The sequence below is a fragment of the Danio rerio genome, chromosome 4 (genome assembly GCF_052040795.2).
Source record: "Danio rerio strain M-AB ecotype USA chromosome 4, GRCz13ab, whole genome shotgun sequence".
NCBI classification, from domain to species: Eukaryota; Metazoa; Chordata; class Actinopteri; order Cypriniformes; family Danionidae; genus Danio; species Danio rerio.
The window spans coordinates 39,282,501-39,303,442 of NC_141024.2; the positions used below are offsets into that span (position 1 = coordinate 39,282,501).

The following is a 20,942-nucleotide window of genomic DNA, read 5'->3' on the forward strand; positions in this document are numbered from 1 at the left end:
ATATATATATATATATATATATATATATATATATATATATAAATAGATATAAATATATTATATATATATAATATATAAAAAGATCTATATATATAGAGAGAGAGAGACATAATCAGTTAAGATATTCAAATTATAACTATATTATATATTGTTTACATGATTAACTATAGTAATTAATTTTAATGTGACACAATATTAGTTTGTTTTTTATAGTTTACAACAAAGCAATTTTAACCAAGCGATAATGCTCCCAATGACTTAGTTACCACACATAGTTTGCCTAGATAGTGTGCCTGAAACGTGTGTGGTTCTGCGGGCCTGCAGCTGGATATTTCTCACTATGGCAAGCTGTTTTGGCATTTAATCTAGAACCCGTACTAGTATCTATTTTCATGTTACTAGTACTTAACCCTTGTACCTAAAAATTAAGCACAAGTAACATGAAAATAGACACGTGTACAGGTTATCGATTCAATGCCAAAACAGCTTGCCATGCACACGTTGTCGTCTTTGACGGAAAGAGGAAAGGAGAGAAAAAAAGAAGAAGAAGAAAATAAATAAAAAGGAGAGTCCATCAGGATTTCCACCACCGCCTGAATTTTTTCCCGGGAACACTACTGTCGGGGTCCTGAATAAGATAAAAATGCAATTAGAGAAAAAGTGACTCAAAAACTAAACAAAAGTAATTAATACATGGTCTTCAGTTTTACTCATTGTTTCACAGTTGTACACACATTGTTTGCAAAAGTTCATTTCATGGCTGATAATCGGTCATGTTTACATGCACGTCACCCAGTAATAATAATTAAAAAATAATAAAATCCTTGCAATTAGTCTCCATGTATTACAGCAACACATCTACAATTTGTAGTTGATAGCCAAGAGCCGATATGTGTGATCTGCGTGCACACGCACGCATCAGAGTCAGATTTGTCCCCGGGGTCAGATTTTAATACAACACCTGAGCACAGTTGACCTAATGAAAAACACAGTGCACAACATAAAGACAGTATGTGGCGGAGGGTTGAGAGCACCTATGCTGGATTTAGTGACTGGCGCAGGTCTCCCCTGCTGCTGTTTGCGTGCTGCTACAGGACGAACAACCCAACGAGTTGTGTAGCACGCTTGCATGGCAACTATTATGCTTACGCCTGTTTCACACCGCAAGCGTCAGCGGCGCGTGAGCAGCGCATGTGTTTTCGGCGTCTATGTTAACAGATTACAGCTTTCATACCGCACGCAACAGCAGCGCGTCAGAGCGAGGCGTGAGCGTCGCCGAAGCAGCAGTGCAGCGATAGTTTCGGCGCTGGGTCTATTTTTGACGCGCTGCTCACGCTCAATTAAAGTGACAGTGCATTGATAATGACCAAAACACATTGAATGACAGTAAAAAGTACAAATTTTACACAATAAATGCGTTAATAATGTCAAATGGTTTATATATAGTCATTCAAATTAACTTAAAACGATTAAAAACGGCAACAAACATTTATTTAGGCCCGAACTACAAAACCAAATGTAAAACACTTTTAGTAACAGTTTTGCTTAAGTTGCACACTAGTGTGGTAGGAGAGGGGAAATAGAATATTTACGGGATTTGTAGTCCATAGCGAAGTGTATTGTGGGTAGTGTTGTTCGACACGCATGGTGGATGATGTGAGCTCGCTGTGTTCTGTGCAGCTGAGCAGATTAAGGAAGTTTTAATCGGCTTTGTTTTATGTTCACTCGAGTTATTCCTACCGGGAGCTGTTTGCACTGTGAATCTGACAACTTGAAAATAAGTAAAAGAATGGCATGCATTGGTTACTTTCGTCCGTCTCATCCTCTGCACGAGCATGAATTAACGAGCGGTTACTCTGCCGCTGGACATCACTGAAGCGGAGAAAGCAACACTAGTTTGATCATGTATAAATATCTTTATAACTATATTGTATAAATATTATTATAACTAGGTCTACAGCAAACTGATAATCAAATAACAAATGACATGATATCACAGGCGATTGTCTTCTGACTGTAGACACTTCTCCTATAAGTTAGCTTGAGAAGCAAACAGTACTATTTGATCTATAAAATTTGTAAAATAAACATTTGCAGGTTAAAGACACAGCATAGGAGGGGCCTTGGTGCAGATGAAAAGTTTAAAAAGTGTATTTGTATATAGAGAGACATGGGTAACTAGATAGAATAGACAGATAGGTTGATCTCTGCAGCAGCTGCCGAAGAGCTGCGCGCTGCAAACGCAGCTGGTGTGAAAGGCAAACGCCTGCGTGCTGCTACTGCTCGACATGCGCGCTGCGCACGCTCTGCTCACGCGCCGCTGACGCTTGCGGTTTGAAACAGGCGTTACACATGTAATATTTTTTCTTGAGGCGATTTAAACCGAAAAACGCAATGGCACTATCAAACATGGACGGAGTGCAGACTTTGCAGCTCACTTTACCTTTTCACTACTGACATCCTGGCCAGAACGGTTACAGTCATCCTCACTCATCTCTGGACCCGCGTTAGACTCCTCTGTACCACGTTCAAGGATTTCCATCGTAAGCTACGAATAAAAGGCACAAGTTAAATATTTTGACCAGAAGTGACATGAACAACAACATCCTAAAACTATAAAGGTCTGTCTAAAGTGAAAGTTTCAGTGTCCAAACTAAAGAAACGACGCCACTTTCAATTTGCAACACATTGAGGGCCCTATCATACACCAGGTGCAATGTGAAGCGCAAGGCACGACGCAATTGTTGTTTGCTAGTTTACGCTTGGCGCAGGAGTCGCTTTGACGATTTGCGCCACGCTCTTTAAATAGCAAATACATTTGCGCTCGTATGTGCGCCCGCCCATAGGCGTTCTGGCCTAAAAAGGGAGGCGTATTAAAGCGCATTGCTATTTTGAGAAACTATAATAGAGTTTTCAATAGACCAGAACAATGGACTATCAATAGACAAATCAATATTCAATAGACTAGCCTACATCAATATAAAAACCACTGACTTCATCCCTTCTTCATCTCGGGAGGCTTTTTCAGTTCATTCATAACAATTTGCTTTTGTATAATGTTATGATTATTAGCAGTATTATTTATTATATGCCTATTTATATTTGTTTTATTAATAACAAGCTAGCATGTGTATTAGGATATATCTCAAGTTTTTTTGACCACACGTTGTATTTATTGTTCTTTTATTCGTTTGCTGGAAATTAGAACCGAATTTAGAAATAGATTTTGAAACAAATCTTTGCGCTTAACAAACACAATGAATTATTTATAGGGTAATTGATGTCTGTGTGTACAAGGTTATCCTATCCACGAGAGCGAAAGTGAAATTTATTCATTTATCTCTCATTCTCGCGCTGAAGATGCTGTTTAACTGTTTTTCTTTGCTAGTGAAATGCTCAGTTTTTCCCACTTACTCTTACTTTACGTCATGTAAATAGCAAATGCGCCATGGCGCGACACAACTGACTCTTAAAGGGAATGAGGTGAGACTGATCTGAACTCTGAACACACCTATAAAAGATGTGGGTTTCATTAAATGTGCTAAATTATTCAAAGAAACTTACGATCACACTTTCAGTTCTTATCAGCTCAGGAACGCAAGAATCTCTTTCTGGAGTGGGTTCTCTCGTCACGGTCACGTCGCTGTCATCGGAAGACTGAAAAATATGGAAAAGTGCACACATGCGTCACCACACCTGAGCAATGATTGTTTGTGCAGAAACAAAAACGAGGATGCTTGAAAAGTCTCCGGTTCATTCCGCTGTGGCGACCCCGGATTAATAAAAGGACTGAGCCGAACAGAAAATGAACGAACATATTTAAAAATTAATAAATAAACTCACCGTCTCTCTCTCTCTTTCAGCCGCTGTCTGTTTTCTCACGATTGTATGTGGCTGTGGCATGGTTTCATCTCTTCTCTCTGTGACCTCACCAGGATGCTTTGGCGCGCCGTCCTGAAAAATATGGAAAAGAGCACACATGCGTCACCACACCTGAGCAATGATTGTTTGTGCAGAAACAAAAACGAGGATGCTTGAAAAGTCGCCGGTTCATTCCGCTGTGGCAACCCCGGATTAATAAAGGGACTGAGCCAAACAGAAAATGAACGAACATATTTAAAAATAAATAAATAAACTCACCGTCTCTCTCTCTCTTTCAGCCGCTGTCTGTTTTCTCACGATTGCATGTGGCTGTGGCATGTTTTCATCTCTTCTCTCTGTGACCTCACCAGGATGCTTTGGCGCGCCGTCCTGAAAAATATGAAGAGCACACATGCATCACCACATTTGCACACAAGCTTTTTTTTTTTCTCATACCCTGTCCCATCTGCAAATTAGGGGATACAATAAGGCTTTGCCAGTGTAATATGTGCTGGACAAGTTGGCGGTTCATTCCGCAGTGGCAACCCCGGATTATTAAAGAGACTGAGCCGAAAAGAAAATGAACGAATCAAGATATTCGTAAAAAAAAAAAAAGAAAAGAAAAAAAAACTTACACTTGATCCGCTTCTTTGGATCTCCGGCACATTTTCATCTTGCAAATGGGGGGGGGGGGCGTGTGGCATCTCTTTAGCTCTGTTGTGATCGGGAGACTTTCCTTTCTGAAAAATATTGAGATGAACACACGCATCTTCACATTTGAGCAATCAATGTTTGTACAGGAACAAAAACTGGGATATTCTGAAGTATGTACTTCCGCATAAATGTACCTTCAAGGTGTTCTGGTACACTAGACCCAGGTCTAATAAAAGTCTTGAAAGCGTAGGTCCAGTGTTCCCACACTCTGTCCTCGTCCTTTCTCGTGCTCTGTTTTCTTCCCCTCCCCCACGCTCCCGCACAAAGTTGCAACATTGTTGCAAATTCAACGATTAACACCATCTGCTCTTACATTCCCGCACATTTTACCCTATCTCTTGCGGGAACCAAGCTTTTTTTTTTTCTCATACCCTGTCCCATCTGCCAATTAAGGGTATACAGTACTGTAAATAGGTAAAAAGGCTTTGCCAGTCTAATATGTGCTGGAAAAGTTGTGTGAAAATATGTGTGGGGGGGGTGGGAGTTGGGGGGCGTGTGGCATCTCTGTAGCACTAGTGTGATCTGGAGCCTTCTGAAAAATATTGAAAAGAACACACGCATTAGAGCAATCAATGTTTGCACAAAAACAAAGATATTTTGAAGTAGGTTGAAAATCTGTTTTCCCCACGTTCGTGTGGGTTTCCTTCGTTTTCCCCCACAGTCCTAACACAAGTGGCACAGGTGAATTGGGTAGACTGAAATTGTCTGTTGTGAATGAGCGTGTATGGATGTTTGCCAAGGATGGGTTGCAGCGGGAAGGGCATGCGCTGCGTAAAGCATGTGCTGGATAAGTGGCGGTTCATTCCGCTGTGGCGACCCGGGGACTTAATAAAGGGACTGAGCCGAAAAGAAAATGAATGATGGAATTAAAATATTCGAACAAACTTACAGTCAAATCCCCCTGTCACAACCTCTGACCTCAGGCACACGTAGGTGTGCTTGTGGGATAGATTTAGAAAAATACACGCATCTTCACATTTGAGCAATGACTTAAGTTAACTTGTTTCATGCATTATTTTTCAAAATACCTATTTTGCGTGGATCAAAGTAAACACCTTTTTTGGCTGCACGTGTAGTTTAACAAGAACGATTGAAACATCCTGCTTAAAAATATGCAGCGTGGAAATGACATTAATTCGGACATTATTTTGAAAAGTTTATAGGTAAGGCTGTACGTGAATATACGCAAATGCAGTTAACGTGGCCTTTGGCAACTCCAGGTCTGCAATAAAAGTCAAGAATCTAACGTTTACGTTAAAGCCCGAATTAATATACGATCACAAACATTAGCGTCACTTTGATACATCAAGCTAACTTACACATTTTAAGCTCGGCAGCTTTGAGATTCATTATGAAAAGCGCTGGAGGCATCAAACAACGCGACGATCAGGTTACAATATGGACGCAAACAATAAACAAGTCACCCAAACATTCGAATATATCGAAGTGTTGATACAACAAATCATAAAATTTACCTTTATCCTTGCAGCAATGTGTCGCGTGCGGTGTCGCGGGTGTGTGGTTTGTGTGTGAGGGTCACTCGGGTCTTAACGGATGCTGTTCTTTTTGGCGCTTTTTTTGAAATGTGCGGGTATAGGCCCTGATTGGCTAATCGTGTTTTATTTATTTTATTATTTTTTGAACACGCTTAACTGCACTCCCAGCAGTTTTTATTTTATATACATGTATAGAATATCTGTATATATAATTTTATACATATTTATATACATTATTAAAATTCGAATAATTAATATGACTGAATAGTACACCTGTTCGGTGAAAATCTGATGATTCATTATTAATGATGATTGTCATTAACAATAATAATTATTATTATTATTATAAGGCAAGCATTTTCTGACAAATAATAAAATTGAAACGACCATTTTGAGAGCCATTATTGCAAGATTGACATCAACGTCTGAAACAAGTATGGGTTTCTTTAAAAAAACAAAACAAAAAAAATAAATAAAAAATGGCATCAATAATAACCATTGTCATTTTTGTTTCAGTTATTTCTGGTTAGCTTAAAATCCCAACACAGTATGAAAAATCCTCGTAAAAAGGTCTAAAATTGTGTGTAAATGCAAGTTTGAGACCAATGCTACATACTTGTGTATATTTTACACACACACACAATTAAATAAAATGTATGAGCTCATATAGGTCTTAAAACTTAATTGGCTGCCCTGCACATATTTACTCTAATACCAATTAAAAACACACCTGATTCAACTTACAGAGGTGCTTAAGAATATTTTAAAGCAGCTGTGCGTTGCAGCAGAACTGTGCGGAGTTGTGACCCTTCATACATTGATTTAGAAACCATCGAGCTATACACATGTATGTATTTGTGCATTTTAAAAGAACAGTCAAAAGTTTGAAGATGATTGTAAAAGTTTATTAAGTTGCATAATCTTAATGGTGCAGTTGTGTCACTTCGAACTGTCACACGAGAAGAAGAGAACCGCAGACAAAACAGCTCTACCTTCTGGTAATTTCTCCTTCCAGCCCACGACACCAAATTAAAAAAAAAAAAAAAAAGTCCATTTCTTTCTCACCAATAACTTTCTGTGCATTTTTCTTGAGGTAACTCCTGCTGCTGTGCTTTTCTTTGATGTACAACTACATTTTTGGTTTGCGGTAGCCTTTTGACGACTCTGCAACTCCTTCCGCCTTCACTATGGACGCGTCACTCTCCAGCTTGCGTTCATCCTGATGGAATTAACAGGTATTTGTTTTAGTGTGATGCAATTTAACACCAGACCGTGTAAATGTGTTCAGTTGTCACCTGTCTCAATCAGGTTGTCCATCACGAAAGTTAAACACCTGCCGTCTTGCTGTTCCTTCCTGTTTTCCTTTCCAGGCTGTCCCTCAGTTCCTGCAGCTGTCGGCCTTGGTCGGCAACGAGCGTTTTAAGAGAGTCCACCTTTGCCTTCAAACCAGCCAAGTCTCCTGGTGTCCTGCTGTAAACTGGATATGTGCTCGATGGTGAAGTTTTCTAGGGACTTGAGTTTGTCTTGAACCGATTCCTCCGAGGACAGGTCCAGCTCTTCGTCAGAGTCCATCTTGTCATGGAAAAAACGCAACACAGACCGTTTTAATTGAGAGAAGTTTTGATGCCGTTTCTGACCAGAGAGACAAGCAAGAAAGAGAGCATAGCCAAGCTATCTAGCATAGCCATAGCCAATCTGATACAGCTGATGCAAATAATCAAAGTGTCACACATTTTCAATTATTTGGATCAGCAGTGTTTTAATTGAGGTTGGAGGAAAAGTCTAATTGACTTGAGTCATAATAAAATAATAATAATAATAATATTTTTTTTTACTTGCATGGGCTTGTGGCCTTTCATTCAGCTGCTCCCTGGTACTTGTGTATTTGTGGGCCAAAATAGCTGCAGGAGGTCGTCCAGGCCTTCTTCACTCTCTCTTTTGGCATCTGGCATAGACAAAGCAGGTGCCTGCGAGGCCATGTCGTCACTGTCGTTGTCGCTGTCATCGTTGGCGCTTTCATCGTCGGTGCTGTCGTTGGGTCTGTCCTTGTCGGTTGCCTCTGTCGCTAGCTTGCCCTTAAGTTCCTCCATTTGCCTGCCCTGGTCTGGGATGGTGGATTTGAGGGCAGACAGCTCACTCTGCACAGCGGGTAGATCTCTTTCTGTCAAGGTCTCCGTTGCTTCTCTGAAGGTTCTATGCGATTTCCCGTAACTCGTCTACTTGGCACACTAAAAATGTTTCAATTCGATTCATGCTGATGTTGAACTCTTGCGTGGTAACAAGGTCAAGGTCACTTCCACTTGAGCAGCTCATCTTGTTTGGGGTCATGCGAAACACAGAAGAGGTGAGAATTAAGTTGTTGCATTACAAAAACACGTGTGTGTGTGTGTGTGTGTGTGAGAGAGGGAGAGAATGGCATGCATTTATACTTGTGCTACGTCCTGTTTTTTTTTTTTTTTTTTGGTTTCCTAATTTCTTTTGTTTGCAGATTGCTGCCACCTGATTCCAATCTGCGCAGCTAATTGTTCTGAGCTGTATAGACATCATGGCCTTGTGGCTTTATCTGAGTTATTGGACTTTGTTTTGTTTTTTTTTGTTTGTTTGTTTTGTTTGGACCCCCACATCCTGATTTATTATTTTTGTTTTCCATTGTTCTTTAAAGTTTAAGATGCATATTTTCTTCTGATAAATAAACCAATGCTCGCCTCCACGGCGATCGGAAAGATGACTAAGAATGTGTTTGTCTCATAATTCTGGGTATGCTTGACCCTATCAAAGGGTTTGTGTGTGTGTGTGCGCACGTCACTTAAAACGTCACAAAACACCAGCGTGTTCACTATAAACTGGTGCAGTGCAAATTAGTCATTCTGTGGTCATTCATTTCACTTAAGCACGGTAAAAGAGCGATCAACCTACTCCGTTACACTTATCCTCTTTGACAAGTGTAAACAAAAGACCATTTAGCAATTGTTTGACTGACAGCACGCAGTCTTGACATTTTAACCCTAACCATATCAGTAACATTATTATCGGTAACTACAATAATTCTCCAACCTTTGGTTATGACTTGAGAACTTTTTGATGATGTTTATTTATTTATATGTGACATTTACATAATTGGTAGCATCTAAAATTAAAAGCTTTACTCATGCCTTTAAGTTGTACATCAGTATACGAAATACATAATTTAAAATAGGTTTAACGTTATGTCATTATAACGTTCTTTTAAATTGCATGCATTTAAACAAAATTTCACTACATTTACGTGTGTGTGTGTTTTTTTATATATATATATATATATAATGTTGTTATTATTTTAATCAGGCGCTACAAACTATACTTACAACTCCAGTGAACCAATAGTATCCTAGGCGGAACCAATGGTCCGGGGGAGAGGGTGGGGGGGGGGGGGACCCGATTTCTCATGACACCTGTGTACAACGGAAAATGTTGCAATAACACTAACATGTTCCCCATATCAGCTGCGTTCAGTAAAACGCACGGTGGTTACTCATTTGGTGGCCCTACATTTTGCCTAAGCACGGTAAAACGAGCATTTCGCAGCAGCCTGTTACCTTAATCTGCAGAAGATAAAAGGTTCGACGGCGAGTACGGATGTTGTCAGATGACGTCATGCGCTCATTTGCATATCAGTAACGTCACGCCGTCGTACCTGACATTCGTAAGCCCATCATGTCATTTCGAAGTATTATTTAAATACTAAGTAATCTCTACCTCCAGCAATGTTAAAGCTTTACAATCAGTAACACTAAATATATATATATATATATATATATATATATATATATATATATATATATATATATATATATATATATATATATATATTCTAGAATTCTACATATATATTTTAATATATAAATAAATATATCTAAATATTATCAGACATACTGTGAACATTCATCTGCTCTGTTAAACATCAGAGATAATAACACAGACAAAACCGCAGTCTAGCGCCCCCTGTAATGTTCGAAACGGCTAAAGCAATGACACTTTTTAGCAGTTTCGAACACAGACCATTTTACCTTATGTACACTAGATGGCGCAATTTAATTAACATTTCCAGTGGCGGTCATTATCATTAGGAATATAACAGTACAGGCACACACACACACAGACACACTTGAAGTCAGAATTATTAGCCCTCTGTTTATTTTTTTCCACAATTTATTAAAATATTGACAGACATACTGTGAAAATGTTCTTGCTCTGTAAAACATCATTTGTAAAATAATAAAAAAATAAATAGATAAATAAAAAATAATTCTATATATATATTTTAATATATATATATATACACACACACATAAATAAATTAAAATATATGTATTAAATTAATTTAAAATAAAATATATTTATTCTATATATATATATATATATATATATATATATATATATATATATATATATATATATATATGTATCCTATTCCCACTTAAAGACAAAAACAATCCTTTTACTGAATTTGAAGGTATTCCAATCAGAGAATAAGTAACTTACTTTGATGTTAACATTTGTAAAGATCAGTCAAATAGGATACATTCTAATTTACAACCTCCTTTGATGAAAATGAAAAATAAATTTGACACGTGGCTCATGAGAGATTTATCACTTAAAGGAAGGACTCGTTTGTCAAAAATCTATCACAATCGGTGTATCTTGCCAAAGTATTGGATGTACCAAAATCGGTTATTAAAAAAAAATTTGATTCAGCAATGTTTCTTTTTGTTATTTTGTCACAAATGTTGTGCTAAAATGTGTAATATTGTAAGATGGTTATGCACTGGACTGGAAATGTTTGGGGAAAAAAAAAAAAAAAGAGTGTGAGCTTTAAAATGGCAGAATTCAGTGTTTCTGTGGCACAGGATCAGTTCAGCTATGCGGTTAGTCTGGATCTACTAAATCACCCAGTCTCCTTTCCGTGTGGACACAGTTACTGTATGAGCTGCATCACAGACTGCTGGAATCAGAAGAGAGTCTACAGCTGCCCTCAGTTCAGACAGACCTTCAGGCCCAGACCCGCTTTAGCTAAAAACACCATGCTGGCCGAAGTGCTGGAGAAAGTGCAGAAGAGTAAACTACAAGCAGCCGGTCCTGCTCGGAATCCTGCTGCATCTGGAGATGTGGAGTGTGACGTCTGTACTGGAGCCAGAAACAGAGCCGTCGAGTCCTGTCTGGTGTGTCTGAACTGTTACTGTCACATCATGAAGTTCACCCAGGAAATCAACACAAAGTGATAGAAGCCACTCATAAACTGCAGGAGGTGATCTGTCCTCAACATGAGAAACTCCTGAAGATCTTCTGCAGCACTGATCCCTGCTGTATATGTTATCCGTGTTTGCTGAATCAACGCAAAAACAATGACACCGTTTCAGCTGCTGCAGAGAGGACTGAACTACAGGGTCAGCTGTGGGAAACCCCTAGAGCAGTTTCCAGCAGAGACTCCAGGTGAGACAGAAGGAGCTGAAGGAGCGGAGAGAGGCTGTGGAGTCTCACAAGCGCTCTGCACAGGCCGCAGTGGACCCCACCGAGAGGATCCTCACTCAGCTCATCTGCTGGATCGAGAGAAGCCGCTCGGAGCTCAGGCAGATGATCAGAGATGAAGAAAAGACTGCATTGAGTGGAGCTGAATAACAACTGGAGTGACTGGAGCAGGAGATCAATGATCAGAGCTGCAGCAAAGCAGGGCTTAAAATGATTAAATAAATAAATAAATAAAAATAAATAAATGAATGAATGAATGAATGAATAAATAAATAAAATCCAATTGGTTCCTCCCAAACAGAATTGATATAGTTATGTTCAATATTCCGAAAACGGTTTTCTAGAAGAAAAAAAAAAAAAAACAACAACAACAACGCAGGTCTCTTTCAACACAATAAATAAAAAACTCTTGCTCCAGCCCCAACAAAATCAAAACTGATCCAAACAATTCAAAACTGTGAACACTTTTGATTGTTTGCATCAGCGGTGATTAGGTTGGGGCTGGAGCAAAACGGTGCAGAGCTGCGGCCCTCAATCAATTGATTTTGAGACCCTGGATCTTGCTCTTCTCGTGTTGGTCAGAGTCAGCATCAAAACATCCTGCAAAACTTTGGTCTCAGTTCGAATAGTCTGTGCTTTGTCGTCCGGGAGCACTCATTGAAAGACCGAAAAAAAGTTTCTTTTGTCTCTTGTTCTCATGTCTTTTTCTTTTATGTATTATTAGTCTCCCATTTTCTCTATCTTCTTAGGGTTATTGCTTTTCTTGTTCTACTACTGTTTGTAAAGCGTCATTGAGCACTTACGCTATATAAAATAAATAAAAACAATACATTTAAAAAGGTTTAACTGAGCTGACGATACTTGACCTACAGTATTCTCATAGAAGACTCAAAATTTTAAGCCTTAAAAAGTCTTAAATTTACTGAAATATTGTGTTGGAGGTCTTAAATCTTTTAAAAAAATTTTTTTTTTTTAAGTCTTCATTTTCCTTTGTTCATGTTTTGTTACCCAGTCTGGCCAAAACCCATACAATCACCAACAATCCACCTAAATAAATCTTTAAACTTTTTATTAAAAAGGTCATTTTAACCTTATTTATCATAATGGTTTAATTATTTTCCTTACAATAACGTTTGTTTAAACGTGCTCCATATATTTACTGCTGAGGACATCGACATGGACAGATTGTTGTGCATAGATTTAGTTTATTATAGTTTTTTAAAACTTTTAAAACATTTGTTCATTTTTTATTATTATAAAGAAAGTTTATGTTGGAATACAAGTTGAGCTGGCTTGTTTTTACACAATATTACATTTTTTTTTCAAAGAAATATCTAAAATATATTAAAAATATATATTATTAATTTATTATTGTATTATTTAATGTATTCACTTGTAATATTTGTTTGATGGGGCAAATAAAAACCTTTTCGATCTGGGCCATATGAAAAGTTCTTTAGCCTTTAGGAGTAAAATTTCATTCATAATGGTCATAAAAATGTCTTAAGAAGTCTTACATTTTACTTAGTAAAACCCACAGAAACCCTGGTTTAAAGTATGTCAAAAAATGTGGATGCCCCTAATATTAAACATGTTGAATGAAATGGACACTAAAATAATTAATTATTATAAACATTGTACTGTCTCAGAATATTGACCATATTCTTTATGTACCAGCAGGCAGCGCCATTGGAATCTTTTTGCTTGAGACTTTTTTAAAGAATAAATTTTTAGATCCTAAAACCAGTGTTTTATAATTTATCTGTTTTTATTATTTTCCTTACAATAACATTTGTTTAAACGTGCTCCATGTATTTACTGCTGAGGACATCGACCTGGACAGATTATTGTGCAGATTTAGTTTATTGTAGTTTTTTTTTAACTTTTAAAACATTTGTCCGATTTTTATTATTATGAAGTATGTTTATGTTAGAATACAAGTAGAGCTTGCTTGTTTTTACACAATATTTAATTTTTTTTTATTTTAATTTTTAGAAATATCTAAAATATATATAAAAATATTATTAATTTATTATTGTATTATTAAATGTATTAAATTATAATATTTTTTTGGCAAATAAAAAATATTTTTTCATCTGGGTATGTTGAAAAGTTATTTAGCATTTAGACCTTTATGAGTCTAAAATTTAATTCATAATGGTCTTAAAAATGTCGTAAAAAGTCTTAAATTTAACTTGGTAAAACCTGCAGAAACCCTGGTTTAAAGTATGTCAGAAAATGTGGATACCCCCAATATTAAATATGCTGAATGAAATAGACACTCAAATAATTAGTTGTTATAAAACATTGAACAATCTGAGATTATTGACCATATTTTTTATACACCAGCAGGCGGCGCCATTGGAATCTTTTTGCTTGACACTTTTTAAAAAAATTAATTTACAGATCCTAAAATCAGAGTTATGCTTCTTAGGCATGGGGCGATAACTATGTTCAAGGTTTACTGCTGTTTGGAAAAGTCAATGTTTTACAAACTGGCAACATTTTCTGCTGTGCCTTTTTTATGCTTTGTTTTAAGTTTTTTAGGACAACAGTATCTCCTGCAGAAAAGATATCCAAAGATGCCGTTTTAAATCGTAAAGAAATCTGTGATTCATTTGAATGATTTAGCCTGACATGTTTACTGCTCCAAAATATTTTTTAAGTTTCTGAGAAGAAAATATATTTTAGTTTATCATACCGTCAGAATCCTAAACTGGCCCATGCCAAATCCTTGATGTTGCAAAGTCATATTTTCTAATTTTATTTATTTATTTTTTTGTATGTATAGTCATGAACACACCTGTATGTAGAGCAAGTAGTGCGACTGTTTGCTTAAAGTATTCTGGCACCATGCCGGATCTCCAGCGTGCGGCCCTGAGGGAAAAAAAAAAAATTCAGAGCCTGCACATGCAGTTTAATTATAGGAATCATCAAAATAACCGATTAACCGTTACCCGAAAGAGTGCATTTGTAACCGATTAATGTTATCAGTTAAACAATAAAAAAAAATACTTTATATATTTTTAAAGTTTGGCTGCATAAGGGGCATCTGTTGAAGAGTTACTAACGACCGTGAGTGTTTTGCTGTTGCGCGCTGTGTGCTCGAGCGGGAAAAAGCATATTACCTCAGTCTCCTCTTTTTTTATTCTTCAATCAAATGAAAGCACTGCAGGGTTTCTGTTGAGGTGACAGCAGTGTTTGGGTTGTCAAGGTGACTATGGTAAACTTTTAATGATGGAGGAGACTTGTGGTTGCTGGTTCAATCCAGAGCTGTATTACTTTACAGATCTTGAATATCATAATATTTTTAAAATTACAATTATAACATCGACAGCAACACGACTCGCGCACACCAGCTGATTCAGTCGTTTTCTAGTGACATAAAAAAAAGAGCACTGGGCTTCTTTTTTTTTTTTTTTGTTACAGATGTTGCCAAGGACTACATTTATGAATATAACGTTAGAGGCGATTCAGCGAGTTCAAATTCAGCCATGAAACTCGTTGGAAAACCTGTTACATTGCCTATTTGGGAACATTTTGGATTCGTGGTGAACGAGAAAGGCGAACCAATAATTTGGATGAAACTATTTGCAGGACTTGTTTTTTTTATTTAAAAATAGATAAATAAATAAATAAAACACCTTACGGATAGGATGCAACAAAGAAAAAGCATGTTTTTAATCATTCTTCATAATCTGATTCATAGCCTACATGTAATCAACCCATATTGCGCCAACAAGAACAAGCTCTAAAAGGTAAAGTTTAAAGTGAGAGGAGTTATTAATATGATATTAATATTAGTTGTTAAAATTAATGATCATAAACACAACCTGCGTTGTATAATAAATGCTGTCATGGTGTCGTGTCTGCGATCTTTTCTCGTTGAAGAATAGATAATTCATGTTATCCCCGTCTTCCCAAACAGGTTTTCATCCACAGTTTCCACTTTTGTTTCTTCTCAAACCATAAAGTATCGCTATAGCAGGCCCGGCGACAGGATGTCATAATTCATAATTCAATTTCATCAATGAAGGTCAGGCAACGATACCGTTTACATTAATGCAGACAGATCATGGCTTAAGAACCAAACAAGTGGTTTAAATTAAATGTCAGTCTCCTTTTCTTTCCGTTTTATTTTAAATAAATGTTTAAAGTTTTAGGTAAAGACGTCAAACTATGTCCACACATGCAAGCTAAACTAAATCATGCTTTATTACCCAACCAATATCAGCATTAGGAAGAAAAATTAAATGTTGCAATTGAATGCCATTTAAAATATTTGTTAAACAAATGTTACTTTAAAAAAAGCATATATATCTATTAAAACTGAATAAAGTACATCGTCTAATCGGAAATAAAGGAAATTAGTTATTATTTCCATTATTACATGTATTAAAAGGCTAGTCTTTTAATTAAGTTAGTTAATTGATCTGAAAATATTAGTTGCATTTTCTTTTCTTGTAAATAATAAAAGTTGCATCAGATTGATGAAAACAAACCTGAATACCCGTGTGAACAGGGCCACAATGACTTCTTTTTTATTTTTTATTTTTTTACATAGAAACTATAGAATAGTGTCTTTTGTCTATAGACTGGCAAATGCGTCTGAAAAAGAAACTGCTGAATCTCTGTGAATATTTGGTAACTTATAAAACAAATGTTGTCTGGTTTAGTGATATTAGTAATGCATAAAAAATGCAAAGGAGAATTCTCCTACACTTGACACACTAATGACAGCCACTTTGTGATGGCTTTTAAGGTGGTTAATGAGGTTTGTTGTGTTACCTTGGGAAGTTTGGACTGAACAATCTACATTTTAAAAGCGCTATACAAATAAAGGTGAATTGAATTGAACAGGAGCAAAGGCTACCTGATCACCGTTACATTCCTCGAAAAAAACACTTGCAATCTAGACGCAGTCACCCCATGCTTGTGTTGTGCTAAAATCTGTAAACTACACTCATTAAAATAATGGCTGGGTGTTTATACTGTAAAATCATGACTATATTTAATTATTGACTGTGGACCACAAATATCGTTATCATGATAATAATATGATAATTGTGCAGCCCTATACCCTTTCATTATGTTCTTGGCTGTTTTTGACCTATTGACTTTCATTATAACCACGTTTTTTTTAACCACAAAGCCATAAAACCAAGTCTATCAGATGAAGAAGAGCAGGAGTCAGAGATTCATTTAAAAGAAAATTTACTATAGATAGTTTGCAGTTTCATCAGCAGTGGCCTGCTTAAACTCTCGCAAAAAGTTTGTAGACCGCTCAACATACAAACTTAGAACAGCAACATTTAGACTCTTACATATAGTCATTAAGTGCGTCATACATATAGGCGTTTAAACCCCAGGGGTCGAAGACCGCATATACGCATTTTGATGTGTCGTCTCCTTATAATGCCAAAAAGCATTCTCTCTTTTCTCTCTCCGCGAACTGTTTTTAGATACGCATCAGTAAAGTGCACTGAAACTCCATGAAAACAAAATACACAGTTACTGTAAAGGACTATTTGAACCTATGTGCTTACAATAAACAGATGCCTTGTTTTTCTAGGCTTAATTGGTGATAATGGTCAGAATTATTAGACCATTATTGCCTTTTAGCATAAGCAAAGGAGAGAAACTAGCCAGACAGTAATGTGTAAATTGTGGAGCGGGCTAAATTTAAAGAAACATGTTTTTATTTTAGAAGATGTACCTTTTTTTTCTTTTATTCTTGCCATAATAAAAATATGTATAGAGCAACCCATGTTTTGCTGTCATTAATATTTCAATAAATTATAATAGGTAGAACTGTCCGAGATATGAACAAAAGCAAGTGATGCATCAAAGTTTGATCCTTTACTTCAGCAACTTCTCTGGCATCCTACCTCTAGTATATGCTTTTGCGCAGTCCCATATTATTAGTGCAGATACGTCTGAGGTGTTATTTATACTTAAATTTAATTTAAGTTCACTTGTGATCAATGAAATAAATTCATTATCGTTGAGGAGCGAAGCATTAAGTCTCCATCGTTTGGAAGTATGCTTATGACCTATGTCCCATAATATTTCTATTGGTGAATGGTCCGACGTGGTCATTGGTAATATCTTCATACTAGTTATTCTGTGAAGCTCATCTCTGGAAGTGAAAAAATAATCTATTCTGGAGTAAGACTACTGGCTGTGCGAATTGAATGTGAAGTCTTTGCGATTTGGAAAATTTTGCTTTGCCATACGTCCACAAGTCCAAGTTCTGAAGATGGAGATTTTATTATTTTACTCATTCGTGAGCATGGGGTATTGAATATTGGTTGTATATCTAAGTGTTGTGACATAGTACAATTGAAGTCTCCTCCAATTATAGTAATATTCCTGAGCTATGCTGTATAATTGTGATGAAAACTTTTTTTAATTAAAGCCGGTCTATCCTCCTTTGGAGCATATATATTCATGAGCGATATTTCAATGCTATCTATAGAGCCATTTAGCAGAATACGTACCTTAAAAAAGCAATACGTAATTTAAAAAACTATGTTATGTGCCAGCAATAAGCTGTGATTAAACCAAATTACGAACGAGGAGTCATGAATAATCTCCACACAGACTCCTACAGAACCATAATTTTAGAAAGTCAAAATTAACAGCTTCATAAACAGAAACATGTTTTTCCAAGCGTATAAACTGTTGTATAAAGTTAACTAATCTATCCATACCATGGAAGAAAACAAATACCTCAGGGAAAACAATTGTAATAATCAGTCAAATCCAACGTAAGAAGTCAAGAGCGGATTATTATTAAATAAGTTTGACGGCAGGATACTCATCGTTAAGTGTTGTAATCTTCAGGTAGAATGAGTGTCAACTATTAGATCGATTGTCAGATGTGATTTTCTTTTTCACATAATCCATTGCCTCGGATGTAATCCGAAACTGCTTTTCTTCTCCATTGTGCGAAATTTGTAACCTGGCCTGGAAAAGCAGCCCATATTGCACGTCCTGTCATCCCCGAAAAGCTCACCTGACATCGGTGAAGGCTGCTCTTGCCCTTGCAACATTGGCGGTGTAATCCGTAAAAATGGTGATTTGATTACTGTTGCAAACGAGCAGTGCGCGTTCTCTGGCTTTTCGTAAGATCTCCATAGCATCTCCATCATAATGTAACTTTGCGATTGTGGTACAAGGCTTGTCCCCTGGCCTCTTTGGAACAAGGCTACGATGTGAGCGGTCAATTTTGACATCTCTGTCCATTTGAAGTACTTTTTTTAGCAGTTTGAAAACCGCTATAGTTTTGATCCCAGGAGCTCAGGGATTACCGTAACGCGGATATTTCCGCCTTCTCATGCGCCTTTCCATATCTTCAAATTTTTCTTTTAAGTTGTCGACGTGTCTTGTGAGTTTAGTTACCATTGCCTGGAGAGTGACCATCTCGTCTGACCAAGTTGAGAGTCCTTCCTCAACATCCCTGTTCTCTTTTATTTGGTCAATTTCAGAACGCACAGCGGTGGCATTATTCACGATTTTGGATCTCATAGCCTGTAGTTCAGATTTAATTCGATCAAAATCCTCTGTCAATGTGTTCTTTAACTCTTTCCTTATTAAAGATTATTTGTCCACTTTTAAGGAGCGGAGAATGTTCCCCTTTATCCTCTCAAAGTCAGTATTTGAGTCGTCTGGCGGTCCAGAAGGAGATGCAACAGGTCGGCCAGGCTCACTGGAACTACTCTGCCCCAAGGCTTCTGGCCTTACAGTGGTAGAGCCAGAATACTTATATTTACGGAGGGTCGCTGCCATCCTCGACTGTATTTAATCAGCGTGGTCTTCTGTTCGTTTGCAAGAACAAATACTGTTCATTTCCAGACATTAAACACCTGTTAATATAACAATTATTTAAGATTTTATAGGAGTGCTAAAAACACGTCTTTACTCCATCACGCTCGACTGACACAGTTTTAATGGACTCTATGCAAGATCTCTTCCGCGTTTGCGATTAGCCCTCATGTCAACTTCCAGCACAGCCCCGCGATCACTGTAAGCGGATGGCGCAGTTGATGATGATAGATTACACTCGTTGTTTATAAGTTTCCTTGCATTACCATGAAGGACAATAATGGAATCGTGAGACAGAGTGCTATCACACCAAACAGCAAAGAAGAAAAGGGGTTAAAATTCTACATTTCAAGTTGCATCGATCATTTTGAGGGTGAGTATTATTATGCTATATATAAGAAATGCTATTAAATGCTAGCCGTATCTGTTTTTCTCATAGTTCATATTGATTTTTATGTTGTTTTAATTACCTGTATCATTTCTATCCATCAGTCTGTCTATCTATTTACATGTATGTGGACATTGTGTCCTCAATAACCATAAGTATGAACGTTACTAACTATGGGTTATTTCTCACTGTCCTATAAGAGTGGAGTGACGGGAGAACCGCATTTCAGGTCGATAGTGAAGTCAGATAAGCTGCATAGTTTGAGTGAAAGGTTATTTATACTCGGGATGACATGATGATCCAGCTCATCTACAATAACATCAAATTGTTTCAGGGCAAGCTGACCTTTTTTTTTCTTCTTCTTTTTTTTATTTTTTTACTTTTACCTGTCAAGATGACTACAGATTTGAACAAACACTCACACAACTTTTTTATGTTTAAAATTGTCAAATTTACAGGTGTCAAAAATGTATTTATATTTATGCTGCAGTGCAAATGTCTTATTACTTATATTTAGATAGTTCGGGGTTTTCCTTGTTGAAAATTAGTTTAAGAGGGTATCCTGTTTGTTACATTTTTGCTACTTGAAACACATGCATTTTGCATTATTGAGCATCACTGGGGGTCTGACAGAAGTTGCCTGCCTGATTTTTGGTAGAAGGCGGAGGTGGTACATTTGATGAAGGTAACCATCACATAATTCTGCACAATAAACGCTGCATATTTACATTAGTGCAGTGCAAGTATCTAAAGTGATTTACATTAGTTCAGAGTAAATGTTCACTCAAATTGTTCAGTTATTTATGTTTACATGTTTATTTTAATGCATTGAAAATGAATGTCTATTATATTGACAACTTTATATTCCTGCAGTGCAGACCACAACATAGAAATTATATTCAGTTTGTGTATATATAATTTTTTTACATGATTAAATTAAGCTTCATTATCTACTCTTTAATCTTAAGCTCAAGCTTTTACTGTTGGGCAGAAGGCAAGCCATTGTGTAAATCTGGTTGATGCTTGCTGTATTAGAAAGAGATGATGACTGTCCAGCTTGTTGCTCCACCCTGCGGATGAGATGCTCAGTGTGGACCTATAGTCTTGTGAAGGATGGCTTCTACCTCACAGTTGCTCTTACTCTGAACGCG

At 36.9% G+C, this 20,942-nt stretch overlaps 1 protein-coding gene, 2 long non-coding RNA genes and 2 pseudogenes across 5 annotated transcripts in view; 4 read left to right on the top strand and 1 right to left on the bottom strand.

Moving 5' to 3' along the window:
- LOC148680332 (uncharacterized) overlaps positions 1 to 20,942 on the top strand; it is a 406,127-nt gene that overhangs the window by 368,729 nt on the left and 16,456 nt on the right. The window lies entirely within an intron of this gene.
- The window catches only part of LOC148680383 (uncharacterized), a 106,886-nt pseudogene that overhangs the window by 78,811 nt on the left and 7,133 nt on the right, over positions 1 to 20,942 (top strand). The window lies entirely within an intron of this gene.
- On the bottom strand, positions 214 to 4,232 carry LOC148680394 (uncharacterized). Its single transcript, XM_088650814.1, has 5 exons — positions 4,141 to 4,232; positions 3,844 to 3,954; positions 3,565 to 3,657; positions 2,444 to 2,548; positions 214 to 628 (listed from the first exon to the last, which is right to left on the bottom strand). Exons 1-5 carry the CDS (start codon positions 4,198 to 4,200, stop codon positions 575 to 577), a joined length of 423 nt encoding a protein of 140 aa, XP_088506940.1. The 5' UTR covers positions 4,201 to 4,232; the 3' UTR covers positions 214 to 574.
- LOC148680395 (uncharacterized) lies at positions 2,694 to 9,030 on the top strand. The gene is made up of 4 exons (XR_015942853.1): positions 2,694 to 5,029; positions 5,368 to 7,306; positions 7,442 to 8,415; positions 8,560 to 9,030. It is a non-coding gene; the product is annotated as an uncharacterized LOC148680395 (long non-coding RNA).
- Positions 10,511 to 12,355, top strand: LOC148680396 (E3 ubiquitin/ISG15 ligase TRIM25-like; annotated as a pseudogene). Its single transcript, XR_015942664.1, has one exon. The product of XR_015942664.1 is annotated as an E3 ubiquitin/ISG15 ligase TRIM25-like (transcript).

Coding starts and splice junctions, on each gene's coding strand:
- LOC148680394 (XM_088650814.1), bottom strand. CDS start 4,200: ATGCCACAGCCACATGCAATCGTGAGAAAACAGACAGCGGCTGAAAGA. Junction 3,955..4,140: donor CTGAAAGAGAGAGAGAGACG/GTGAGTTTATTT, acceptor CATATTTTTCAG/GACGGCGCGCCAAAGCATCC. Junction 629..2,443: donor AGGATGTCAGTAGTGAAAAG/GTAAAGTGAGCT, acceptor TATCTTATTCAG/GACCCCGACAGTAGTGTTCC.